Source organism: Neoarius graeffei, chromosome 11 (assembly GCF_027579695.1).
Source record: "Neoarius graeffei isolate fNeoGra1 chromosome 11, fNeoGra1.pri, whole genome shotgun sequence".
Classification (NCBI taxonomy): domain Eukaryota; kingdom Metazoa; phylum Chordata; class Actinopteri; order Siluriformes; family Ariidae; genus Neoarius; species Neoarius graeffei.
The window spans coordinates 59,094,846-59,109,036 of record NC_083579.1 but is presented as its reverse complement, the minus strand read 5'-3'; the positions used below and the strand labels follow the sequence as shown (position 1 = coordinate 59,109,036).

General features: G+C 42.4%; 1 protein-coding gene across 2 annotated transcripts in view; it reads right to left on the bottom strand.

Annotated features, from left to right (window-relative positions):
* LOC132894488 (neuronal PAS domain-containing protein 3) overlaps nt 1-14,191 on the bottom strand; it is a 430,383-nt gene that overhangs the window by 241,568 nt on the left and 174,624 nt on the right. For both annotated transcript variants that reach the window (XM_060934362.1, XM_060934363.1), the window contains one exon: nt 9,788-10,032. In XM_060934362.1, coding sequence (XP_060790345.1) covers nt 9,788-10,032 — 245 coding nt within the window. The remainder of the gene's footprint in view (nt 1-9,787; nt 10,033-14,191) is intronic.

Genomic DNA, 14,191 nt, shown 5'->3' with positions numbered 1-14,191 from the left:
AGTGTGCAGCTCACACAGGCTAAAGCGAAGAGGTTTGGAAATTCAAGACGGACAGACTTCTTATATCCCACCATCCAGTAAATGTGACGGGGTGGATCTGCATCGTAAAATAATATATGTGCTGTGACGTTTTAAAAGCCAGATATCAAAATATCAAGAAATATTTTTGACATTTTGATTCATGAGATGTTATAAAGCTCTAAGACAACTCGGTTTAATTATAAAACATATTACTGCTGCTTAAAGTCATGCCAATTAAATTTGATTGGATACTGTTTTTATTCAAGGAGCTCTTTTCATGTCATCGTAATTTACTGTCAAAGCAGCCGGAATATTGGAAACTAAATTATTTACTACAGCCCATAAGCCAATAATGCTCCATTTGTCTCCTACTGAGAGGGACTAGACTAACAAGATTATTAAGGACATTACTTGTAATAGTGGATGCCCTTCACTTTATTTGAGGCTCACGCTGTGCTTTCAGACGCTCAGCTTCAAAGAGTGCCACTCAATTCTGGGAGTAGTCTGTCAGCCGGACAAGTCCACTGAACACTCACCTCATGCGCACACACACACACACACACACACACCAGACAAATACACAGAGGGATAAATCGTGTGCTGCTCGCACACTGTCTAAAGGAGACCTTTGTTCATTTTAAAACTACACAGAGTCTTAAAGTAATGCAAATATAATAATATAATACATATTGTTCCGTTTCCGTTCGTCTTCATATTAGCGTACGAAAGACCAGTTGGCTTCTCTGTAGTACAGTGTGCAGTAAAGACATGGTGATTTGTTATACTTTGTAAAGATATTATCTACAGCCGAATACAAGTTCGGGCAAAGAGCTGAAAAGAGCTTCGATATTCATTTCAGCTGTCTTTCTGATTTATTTCTCTATTATTGGGCCATTTGCAAAAGGACTAATTACTGGGCCAGAGCTGACATCCATATAGCACAAGTCTAGCAGGTCAATGAGAATAAAAGCAGTTAGCTATACATCATCACCGAGCATGTCGATTTGCTGGGCAACAATGATCATATTCTCGTGCAGTCATTTTTGCGCGGAGAAAACGGAGGCCTGCCTTGCGGTAAATACGCACAAAGACTCACGCACAAACACATGCAAAACACACTGCGTCATGCACAAACACACTGCAGGACCCACAAACACACTCACAAACAAGGCTATTGGGAACGTGAAGGCACCCTGGAGGGTCATCTCGCTGCCAACCCTGGCTCTGTTGTCTCCATTCAAAAGAGAAATAGGCCATTAAAAGCATAGTTGCACACAAGTGCTCTGTACGCTCTGCTCACAATTAAGACTCACACAAGCTAGCTGGGTTTGTATGGCCCAAACAAAATCTTGCACAATAAAAGGTCTAATTTAATAAGGAAATTACTGTACAGGCCTTTTACACTGTGCCACGGTAGCATGTCCGTGTTTTCCATATGACGATAATCTATTCATGAGCAAAGTATGTACACTATTCAGTGTTATTAAAACACATTGTTCAACAACAATGCTTCCTCGGGCTGTTTCTGCCGGGTCAAGAAAAAAGAGAAGGTGTGAGAGTAATTGTTTCCATGGCAATTACTACTTCCTTTGGCGTGCATTTGAAAATAAAGAAAATAAGACAAGCATGCCCAGAGCTTCCTTGTAGCCAAAAGCAATTTCCTCTTCTAAATTTAGTTATGCAGAGCCTATGGGCATCATCAGCATTTAGTAATTAGTTTTATAATTACTGCTGTTTTGCTCACTGTCATTCAATTTTTCTTACAGGACAACTGGGGAATGAAACATCTCACACTCACAGCTGGGCAATTTACCATCCATTTATACCGTTAGACCTAGTAGGGAGGCTTTTTCTTTTTACCCAAGATGCTCTGCTTCTCTGTCTCTTTCCAAGTCCAGGTTGCAGGAGGAAAAAAAATAAAATAAAATAATAATAATAATAATAAATAAATAAAAGGTGTTTCAGTGTTCTGAGAGTCTATTGTGATGCAAACACCATTAATTCCCTCATTACCATTTACAATGAGAGTGGCACACCGGGCACCTGGAGAGATCAGTTTAATCAATGCTGTGTTTGGTGCCAACCTGCTCCACCAAAGCCAGCCGCCCTTCAGAAGTGGCGTCCAGGACTAAAGAGCAACTGGTCTGTCAGTCTGTGTGACGGTCAAAAGCCTTAATGAGCTCACCCTGTTGACTGCATTTGATGTGTTGATATGTTGTTAAATTAAAGGCCTGAGGGTTGCGCTCAGGTGGACAGGAGTCCGGTGGTAAGCTGTACATAGTGGCGCAGCACGCATGCGTGCTGGTAAATGCCGAGCTTGAGGTCCAGGGGACATTAGAGGACCTAATGAGTGGAAGAAGGGAGGGGATGTGAAAGGAGGTCTGATGCTGCTTCAAGGTCCCTTTGGAGTTTATTGATGAAATTATGCTAATTGGGACAAGTACATGAACATTTGGCTGCAGTTCCATTCCTTGAGCCCTGCTAATGCATGAAAGAAAAAAATAAAAGCAGGCTAAAATTTTTATGAGTGACAAAACTATAAAGAAAATTCATTACGCTGGACGGAATGTAAAACTTTCAGTTTTGACTTCAATAATCTTGTTGCTGATAAAAGCATTTTCAGCAGAATACCTTTACCTTATATCACAACAAATTCTTCAATCTGATTGGTGTTGATTCATTTCCTAAAACAGCAGCTGTAAGAATAGTACCTGCTGTATTTCAGATAAAGTGCTCGCTCTAACACGTTATGTTTTCTCTAGAAACAGTTCAATCACAAACCCTGTGTCTGAAATCGCTGCCTACTCACTATGTAGGGCACTATATAGTGGGGACGCCATTTTGTAGTGCTGTCTGAAACCTTAGTGAGGATTATTTACACCCTATATAGTGCACTCAAAGTATCTCACAATGCATCACGCAAAGTAGTGTACAACCGATGGTTACTAACCAAAGCAATATATCCCATCATGCATTGCGGTCAGGCTGAAATAAATCAAATTAAAAGTCTCAAATTTGATTTAATAAAAGGCAGCGGGAAAGAAGAAAGTACTCAGCCTTGAATTAAAATAACTGAAATATGCAGATACTTTGTATTAATTAATACGGGAAATGCACTCAGTACAATATGTATTTATCACAAAAATACATGCATGTATTTATTATTTTTGAAAACCCACCAGCTGCCTGATCTGGCACGTTTTAATTGTGCGACAAAATGACGTAAATAACAGTGCGACGGACTAGTGTCTGAAAGTGTTTTTTAATTTTACCAGTGAGCTCATTATATAGTCCTCTATATATTAATTCCCTATATAGGGAGTGGCGGCACGGTGGTGTAGTGGTTAGCGCTGTCGCCTCACAGCAAGAAGGTCCTGGGTTCGAGCCCTGTGGCCAGCGAGGGCCTTTCTGTGCGGAGTTTGCATGTTCTCCCCGTGTCCGCGTGGGTTTCCTCCGGGTGCTCCGGTTTCCCCCACAGTCCAAAGACATGCAGGTTAGGTTAACTGGTGACTCTAAATTGACCGTAGGTGTGAGTGTGAGTGTGAATGGTTGTCTGTGTCTATGTGTCAGCCCTGTGATGACCTGGCGACTTGTCCAGGGTGTACCCTGCCTTTCGCCCGTAGTCAGCTGGGATAGGCTCCAGCTTGCCTGCGACCCTGTAGAAGGATAAAGCGGCTAGAGATAATGAGATGAGATGAGATATAGGGAGTAGGGAGTAGTGAATGAGTGAGCGATTTCGGACACAGGGAAATACTTGCATGCCTACTAATAAATAGTGTTTAAAAATTTATTGCTATTTAATAAATATCTGGTCCATAATCATTGATATGTTGAAATGTTCTATAATGCTTGTGTCGCACATTTGGCCTATCAGCCTTGCGTATGTACAGCGTATCAGGATACGTGGCAGTAAGAAAGGAACATTACAGCATCGCCAGCTTACGTAGCTAATACTCTAGGATGTGTAACACAGTCTCCTTGGGCGGCAGGGTGCGGCGTATTTTTTAGTCCGCACTTAAAAATCCATAGCACATACTGGTATGTAGCAGCTTTGATATGTCACACATACGTCACGCGTATGCCGTAAAAACGAAAGCTACGCAGCAGTGATGCAGCGAGAACGTTGCTTGAACACCTTGCGAACGCTTTAGTTGACATGTGTCTGATGAAGATGGCTCTGGGGCTGGCTGGGTGGATGTGGCTGATGTCTTCCCTCTTCCCTTGCCCTTCTTGGGTCCTGACTTCTTCACTGGCATGATGCTTTCTTGACTGTGACGAACGCAGCGTGGGGCCCCCTTTTATACCCACCTGTGCTGTGCAGGTACGCAGCAACAATGTCACACGCAAGAACGAAACGCCACGCCAATGAAACGGTACATACTCAGTACACCATAACTTTACATCCCTTGAACCCCATACAAACCCCAGATGCGCCACAGTAACACCACACATACGCCGTGTACGTCACAGGACTTTAATTTTGGACAAAATACGCCTCATTTCTTGGCGTTTGACCCGCACACTGCTTACGTGGCAAGATACGAGACAGTGTGACACAAGCATAAGGAAATGTTCATTTAACATTTACGAAAGGAGTCTCCAGTTGTCAGTGCAACTTCAGGACAGAGTTTTACGTTTTGCAGTTTCTCAGTAACATAAGATGTGTTTGTTTCTGTCATTTACTTCAAGCGAGAAGGAAAACAGACGAACCACTCCTCGCAGTTACTATCGTATAATGTCAGTGAAGACAGGAATTGTATTGTCTTGCAGATGTTCCACAGTATTAAGTGAAACTGTAAACATTTAAAACTCATCTCATCATCTCTAGCTGCTTTATCCTTCTACAGGGTCGCAGGCAAGCTGGAGCCTATCCCAGCTGACTACGGGCGAAAGGCGGGGTACACCCTGGACAAGTCGCCAGGTCATCACAGGGCTGACACATAGACACAGACAACCATTCACACTCACATTCACACCTACGGCCAATTTAGAGTCACCAGTTAACCTAACCTGCATGTCTTTGGACTGTGGGGGAAACCGGGGCACCCGGAGGAAACCCACGCGGACACGGGGAGAACATGCAAACTCCGCACAGAAAGGCCCTCGCCGGCCACGGGGATCGAACCCGGACCTTCTTGCTGTGAGGCGACAGCGCTAACCACTACACCACCGTGTCGCCACATTTAAAACTGTTGTTCGTTAATAAAATGGTAATGGTTGATTAGCTGTCTTTTTGAAAAAAATAATCAACTTTGCTGTGGTATCACAAAGTCTGTCATGTTTTATTCCTTATATAATAAGCACGTGTGGAAAAGCAGAAGCTCTCCAACAGACTGGTGCATCCATGCAGTTATAATTAGCCGAGATTTTAGAAAGGGGCTTACAAAGGCTTCCCCTGCTCGGCTAATACAGGGTGAACCCAAAGTCTCAGGCTTTAATGTCAGCTAATTAGGCTATGCTCACGTTACCAGGCTGAAGTGACTCAAATCTGATTTTGTGCCTTAACGTAACTCAGATCGGATTTTTTCCAGGGCTGGGAGGACACAAAAGTCCGATCTTTTCAAATCACATTTGAGCCACTTTCATGTGGTCCTAAATCAGATACGTATCCGATTTGTAGCCTTGTGACATGAATGTGAACGGTCAGATCGGAATTCACGTGTTTTGTTTTTTTGCCTATACGCATGTGCTAAGTGCTGTGTTCATCTGTCAGCACCAGCAGCTCAGCAAAACAACCATGGACGTGCCTTACAATAGCTGCAAAGATAGCTGGGGTTTTTTCACCCCCTTGACCTGATTGTGTACAGCTGGTGAATTGTTCGCCGTCCTCCAGAGCAAAATGCGATGTATGCATTAGGTACTAGAGTGTCCATTTAGTCAGTTTTAATATCATGAGACGTCTTAGTAAGATCTACGTCACCAAAAACAAAAGCACGTCATATTTGTAAGACTTACAAATAGGATGTTTTTTGTTGTTGGTGACGCAGATAACTCGTGCAAAAAAAGTATCAGTACGTGCATGTGTGCTGTTTCGGAGGACGGCTGCGTTCACATTACAGTTACGCTACGTTCACACTGCAAGGCTTAATGCTCAATTCCGATTTTTTTGTGAAATCCGATTTTTTTGTGAGGTCGTTCACATTAACAAATATATGCGACTTGTATGTGATCCTCAGTATGAACGAAAAGCGACCTAAAAGTGTTCCGCATGCGCATTGCAGGATACGACGACGTCACACGCAGTGAGCATGGCCAGTGTTTACGGAAGTAAAACCGCCCGGTTGCGGTATGACCCATCCAATCTAGCTTGAATAGCTGTATCCCCCCAAATGGAAATCAGCTCCCTAACCTCTGCGTCCTTCCATTGAGAAGATTCAGAACCTTCACAGCCCGAAGCGTCCCTCGCATTGATGTCATGCGCAGGGGCGCAGATACGTTTTTTGAACTGGGGGGACAAAAAACTGAGGGGAACAAAGCTGCCAGCAAACCAACCCCAACCCCGATATGCCTGTCAAACTTGTTGTGGGTTACCATAGCAACCAAGCTCGAGCTCGCAACCTGTGCAGTCCGCGCAGCTCAACCAACCGAATATCAGTCTTTGTTTTGTTTTATGTGAGTTGTTGCAACTATGTATACACTGCTGTGCACCTCAATAAACCGAATGGTAATTAGTCTTTTGATTTTTCCGTGAGGTTTGCCTTATGCAAAGAAAGACAGCATAGACGTTTTTTCCTCCCTATAAGTGGGGGGGACCGAACAAAGTGAATTTAAATCTGGGTGGGACGAATCCCACCCGTCCCACCCTCTATCTGCGCCCGTGATTATGCGCCATGTTGTTGTAACTTTTTTTGAGAGACCCGCCGCCTACTTCAGCGCAGAATAGTGACGTTTGTGGCTTGTTGATGACGTGTAAGTCGGATGAATGCGACCTGGCGGTTCAGACTGAAGTCGCATATGAAAAGAGCGGATCCAAACGGCCTGGGTCGGATTTGAAAAAATCGGATCTGTGTCGTTCATATTGTCAATAAAAGATCGGATACAGGTCACATATGGGCGAAAAGATCGGATTTGAGTCACTTCAGCCTGCAGTGTGAACGTAGCCTTAGATACCGGTCACTTGTAATTATTAAATCGAACCTTCAAGATGGGCAAATCAGATCTGAACAAAAAATTGGAATCAAACATCGAGGCTTGTAATGTGTCACTCAAGCCTGACACTTTTAAATCATTCACGTAATAGGAAGACAGATTTGGTGTGTTTGGAGCTTAATTTACCATTGTGTCAAATCATAAACCACTCACTTTCTGCTTTGAACCTCTAAATCTGATTGCAGAACAGGATACAAAGTCACATTCTGCATCCACATGGATCCAGTCCAACCCTTCGTTCTAGTAAATGAAAAGGACACTGGGAGAAAGCTTGTCCTCTGCTCTTTGGCTGTCTATAGGCATGAGGCATGAGTGGCACAGGCAAGCGCGTATAGTTTTTTGGAGTGTGTGCATGTGGGCGTGAGCGCGTGCCTGGTGAAGTGTGGCATTTTGGTGACTGCTCTCTGCTCTGCATGCATGAATAATGAATGCACAGGTGGTGGAGGGGGTCAGGAGGCCCGCGCCAGCCTCCAAACAACAGAAAGGTCATGCTTGTTTGTGCAGTGTCCTTCAACAGATGTGAAACGCTCCTGACAGAGACTAGCAAATTTTGGTTAAAACACTCCAAGAAAAAAAAAAAATTAGTTGATGGGTCAATTACCGTAAAGGTCAACAGGCGCGAAGAGGAGAGGCAGCACGCTCGCAGGAGTTATGATAATAAATCAACACTTGAGAAGTGGAGGTCAAATTCTTTTAGTTCAGATGCCAGTAATATGGGGAGCTTTTATTACCGATAAGAGCCAGCAATCTCTGCTTTGTCACCTTTGTTTTGTATTCCAGAGAAGAGGGCTTCATTTTAATGATGTTTGGCGACTGTGAAAACCATCAGCACAGTACAAATGCCAGCTCCAACCTATTCTTTATTCCTATAGAAGCGAGAATAAAAGAGAATGTTGATTTTTCTTTAAGCAAAGAGCCGTTTCTTGAGAGTAGGGAGATCTGCCAAACACAGCTGCGGCGAGATTTCCCTAAAGGTTACAATCATCAGTTATTAGGTAGAAATGCCTTACAAGGAGTCAGCTTGGGTTTTTTCCTTAGTGAATCTGGTGTAATAACAGTCGCGTGGCCTGCCGGCGCAGCTCCGCATGTACAGTCACGGGCAAATTGATTGAGGGACTGGACTGCCGAATGAACTAGGGACTTCCATGCATCAGAATCAATATGATTTTCCTCCAGCTCACCTTGAGTCAGGTGCACCAGCGATCCAGAGCAGAAATGGGCCTTGCCCTCTACACCACTCCACCTGATGCAATAATGCACCATATGTTTGTATTAGCATGCTCCATGCTGATTAAAACGTGTCACGCTCTTTTATCCTACAACAATCCAGAGCAAGCCAGAGAGGGAAAGCTCCCTGCCTCTTTAGGTCAAGGCCATATAGTCACTCCAGTCGAAGAATAAACACAGATTCATGGGCTTGGAAGCCACGTCACTGCACTGAGTATCCATTAACTTGAGTGACGCAGGGCAACACAACAGGAATCGATAGCAGGCTCTGTTCGAAATGTAGTGCAAATAAAATGGAGCCAGCTCCTGATTCAATTCAAAGTGCTGCTGTCAATGAGATGGAAGGACACAAAGCCAGTCTCGTTGTCCTACTCTTTTATAAACTCACCTTTCGAAGAATTCATTAAATTACATATACCAGTGGGCAATTAATACATTTCTTCCATGGTGTCTTTTTTTTTTTTCTTCGCTTGACATGTAGATTTTCATGGTGCAGAATGGAATGGAATGGAACAGTTCCCTGAACTTGCTGGTGTATTGGACACCAAATTATTCTGTATATACATTTTCTCATTAAAATTCATGCAATTCTTCAAAGAGAGACGACAATGATGCCATCTGTTGTGTGCTGGCCAGAATACACAGGATGCAGCCTCCTTAAAATGCGTGCAATTTCTCCGGTCCCTATGGCCATTTTCAGTTCTGCAGTTATCCCACTTCTCCTAACTGATTCTCATTTGTAGAGCAAAGCAGAAGCAAATATAAAACATTAAAATATATTAATTTAAGTCTCCTACTAGAACTTAAAAGAAAAAAAAAAGATATTTAAATGATGCGTGACTATCTTCAGCTGCTTTTCGTCCATAGACAGGTCTGTGTAATATTTAAAACAACAACAACATCCTGTCTCCTTTTCTCAAAAAGCTCAAAAAGCTTTTTTGTGGTAAATTTCCATTAAGCCTAACTATTTTCTATCACCTGAGATTTAGCATTAGTTCATTAAAGAGGTCTATTACTCATATGGTCGTTACTGTCCAACAACGAATCCATAGTTACTGTTAAATCCATAGACTATTTCAGTATAGTACCATTTACAACTAATTAGGCTTCCATGAAGCATGACAAACACTCTCTCTCTCTCTCTCTCACCTCATATAACCTACACAACAAATTACGACCTGACCCAGGCTTTAGTGCTAAGGGGCCGGATTAATTGCATTTATTTATCATTTTTCACTTGCCATTCCTCTTTCTTCCTGTGTATTTTATGTTTGTTGCTATGAATACGTGACTATAGAAAATGTCTGGAGCTGCTGTGCAAATAATTTCAATAGAGCGATCGAGAAGAGACGAGGCGAGATGGATTTTAGGACAACATATGACCTCTAACCTTTGACTGAGGTGTTGGGTGGTGGTCCTTCGATGCGCAGGTTCCATGGCGGGTCGCCCTGGTTGGCGAAGTCCCTCATCTTCAGGTAGCTGATGGTGAGGCGGATGATGGAGGCTTTGTCCAGCTGGCTGGTGATGGCGCCTGGCAGTGGCAGCATCTTGGCCAACTCGTAAAACTCAAAGTTCTCCTTCCCTCTGCGCGAGCGTGCCGCATCACGCGACTTCTCCTTCCTCAGAGCCTGCAACCTGACAGACAGTAGCACAGATTAGGAAAACAAAGCTGAACGTTTTATGGAAGCTGAATATAAAATTTTGCTGTAAGTACATATGGATATGGAATATCTTCTACCTTATCCCTACGACTTAGCATTTATTTTAGTCCACTGTAGCTCAGAAGAAGAATTTCTACACGTCTTTGGATCAAAATTAGGTCTTGCCTGCTTTCACATGATTCACTTTATGTGAGTTGTGTCGCATAAGTGATTTTTTTTATCATGAAAAATATATTTATGTGTCTTAGTTTTATGCGTTTTCCTCCTCGCAAATGCAACCAGCAAAAATAATACAAGGATATACTATGAGCAGTAGCCTGGTGAGAGTTTAATAACAGTAGCTACATATGAAATGTCTGATAGACAATGTGACTGCGCTTTTCTTGGAATGATGTACAGCTTTCTGTTATCAAAATGGAGCAATTATTACTTTCATTTATTGCTCATTCATCTCGTCCAGAGGATAATTCATCACCAGGTGGCTACTGCCGTATTCACCAATTTACCTATCAGCTGCAAAGTTTGTGCTGAGCACAGCTTGGCATTCTTTTCTCTGAAAATAATGCACAGCACACTCTGTGTTATGAAAAAAAGGTAATTGTGTTCATTATTTAAAGTGGAATGATTTTTCAAAGTAATCTCTTCTCGAAAAAAAAACCCCTCTCAGTCGAGGTTATGGGTAGACATTCACTGGACTGCTTCACAAACAGTAAATTAATTTCATCACCGACTGTATGTGTCTTTATCAATGACAACTCTAAGCCAAATCTAATGACTTAGCCTTTCATTATATTAGACATACAGAGGTGCTTGAAAGTTTGTGAACCCTTTAGAATTTTCTGTATTTCTGAATAAATATGACCTAAAACATCATCAGATTTTCACACAAGTCCTAAAAGTAGATCAAGAGAACCCAGTTAAACAAATGAGACAAAAATATTATATTTGGTCATTTATTTATTGAGGAAAATGATCCAATATTACATATCTGTGAGTGGCAAAAGTATGTGAACCTCTAGGATTAGCAGTTAATTTGAAGGTGAAATTAGAGTCAGGTGTTTTCAATCAATGGGATGACAGTCAGGTGTGAGTGGGCACCCTGTTTTATTTAAAGAACAGGGATCGATCAAAGTCTGATCTTCACAACACATGTTTGTGGAAGTGTATCATGGCACGAACAAAGGAGATTTCTGAAGACCTTAGAAAAAGCGTTGTTGATGCTCATCAGGCTGGAAAAGTTTACAAAACCATCTCTAAAGAGTTTGGACTCCACCAATCCACAGTCAGACAGATTGTGTACAAATGGAGGAAATTCAAAACCGTTGTTACCCTCCCCAGGAGTGGTCGACCAACAAAGATCACTCCAAGACCAAGGCATGTACTAGTCGGCGAGGTCACAAAGGACCCCAGGGTAACTTCTAAGCAACTGAAGGCCTCTCTCACATTGGCTAATATTAATGTTCATGAGTCCACCATCAGAAGAACATTGAACAACAATGGTGTGCATGGCAGGGTTGCAAGGAGAAAGCCACTGCTCTCCAAAAAGAACATTGCTGCTCATCTGCAGTTTGCTAAAGATCACGCGGACAAGCCAGAAGGCTATTGGAAAAATGTTTTGTGGACGGATGAGACCAAAATAGAACTTTTTGGTGTAAATGCGAAGCGTTATGTTTGGAGAAAGGAAAACACTGCATTCCAGCATAAGAACCTTATCCCATCTGTGAAACATGGTGGTGGTAGTATCATGGTTTGGGCCTGTTTTGCTGCATCTGGGCCAGGACGGCTTGCCATCATTGATGGAACAATGAATTCTGAATTATACCAGCAAATTCTAAAGTAAAATGTCAGGACATCTGTCCATGAACTGAATCTCAAGAAAAGGTGGGTCATGCAGCAAGACAACGACCCTAAGCACACAAGTCATTCTACCAAAGAATGGTTAAAGAAGAATAAAGTTAATGTTTTGGAATGGCCAAGTCAAAGTCCTGACCTTAATCCAATCAAAATGTTGTGGAAGGACCTGAAGCGAGCAGTTCATGTGAGGAAACCCACCAACATCCCAGAGTTGAAGCTGTTCTGTACGGAGGAATGGGCTAAAATTCCTCCAAGCCGGTGTGCAGGACTGATCAACAGTTACCAGAAATGTTTAGTTACAGTTATTGCTGCACAAGGGGGTCACACCAGATACTGAAAGCAAAGGTTCACATACTTTTGCCACTCACAGATATGTAATATTGAATCATTTTCCTCAATAAATAAATGACCAAGTATAATATTTTTGTCTCATTTGTTTAACTGGGTTCTCTTTATCTACTTTTAGGACTTGTGTGAAAATCTGATGATGTTTTAGGTCATATTTATGCAGAAATATAGAAAATTCTAAAGGGCTCAAAAACTTTCAAGCACCACTGTACACACACACACACACATATATATATATATATATATATATATATATATATATATATATATATATATATATACACATATATATAAATAAAAGTGATTCTGCTTAGAACAAACCAATATTTTTTTTAAAAATATTGAATTTATTAACAATATGTACATAATGCTGTTGAAATCTCATCTGATCATTTCGAAGGTGAATGTTCCACATATACAGATTTTTGAAAGTGTACAACTATAAGATTTTCTGTCAGGAGATGTTTATTCATCATGTAAGGAAGGAGTCTCCAGTGTCAGCACTGAGTAACAGTCAGGGGTAAAGCTGTTCCTTTATGATATGTCCTCTTACTAATTTTTAGAGGGAGAAAAAAGAGCAGCTGGTGAGGGAACGACTGATAATATCACACAGGCTTGTAGTACTCGAGTCCGACTCGTGCCCTAATTTTAACGACTCATGACTTGACTTGGACTTGAGCACTGATGACTCGGTCTCGGACTTGTGCATTAACTGCATTCAGACTTGTAAATTGGAGACAAGGACTTGGAATTTTTCTTTTTTTTGTAACATGCCATAATAATTTGGCATAAGATATTTATATCTACATTAATTTTTATACTAATTTCGTGCAAGAGAATGAGAATGTTCATACGTCATGTTGAGGAACAAACTAAGGTTAATGGCGCTAAAATGCCTGGAGAGACGCCCCTAGGACTGTCCACTTTGCTTATACAGACTTCTCGTGCAGTGGGAAAAAATGCGCTGCTGTGTGTTCCATATGTAGAAGAACTATCGAGGAGACGACGGAGACAGCCTCGAACTTCAATCGTCATCTGGCAAGACTCCACCCAGAGAAGTAAGTGACACGCTATGTTCATTGCCCTGTTGATAGCGGGGCTTGCCTGCTGACTGATGAACTCGCTAGTGTTGACCCTCTCTCATGTTATTTGCCCTGTTGATAGTGGGCGGAGCTTGCTGAGCGATGAGCTTTTTATCTGTAGCCTGTTAACTAAAATGGGGCAGTCGAGCAGTAACGTTAGTTCAACACAGTAGCAGAGATGGTTTCACATAAAGGCAGCAACAGCCACCGTCAAATGATGCAGATGGAGTATAGTTCCTGGACTCGACTTGGATCAATACTGGACTCGACTCGGACTCGACTCAAAATTTTCTTTAATGACTTGGACTTGGGGCGGCACGGTGGTGTAGTGGTTAGCGCTGTCGCCTCACAGCAAGAAGGTCCTGGGTTCGAGCCTCGTGGCCGGCGAGGGCCTTTCTGTGTGGAGTTTTCATGTTCTCCCCGTGTCCGCGTGGGTTTCCTCCGGGTGCTCCGGTTTCCCCCACAGTCCAAAGACATGCAGGTTAGGTTAACTGGTGACTCTAAATTGACCGTAGGTGTGAATGTGAGTGTGAATGGTTGTGTGTCTATGTGTCAGCCCTGTGATGACCTGGCGACTTGTCCAGGGTGTACCCCGCCTTTCGCCCGTAGTCAGCTGGGATAGGCTCCAGCTTGCCTGCGACCCTGTAGAAGGATAAAGCGGCTAGAGATAATGAGATGAGATGAGACTTGGACTTGACTCAGACTTGAGCACTGGGGACTCGAGACTGGACTCAGACTTGAGGTCTAGAGACTCGACTACAACACTGGTATCACAGACGTGATAATGTAAGTGACATTCCACAAAATAATTGCAAACGAATAAAGTATGACAAAATGTTCTTAAAATGT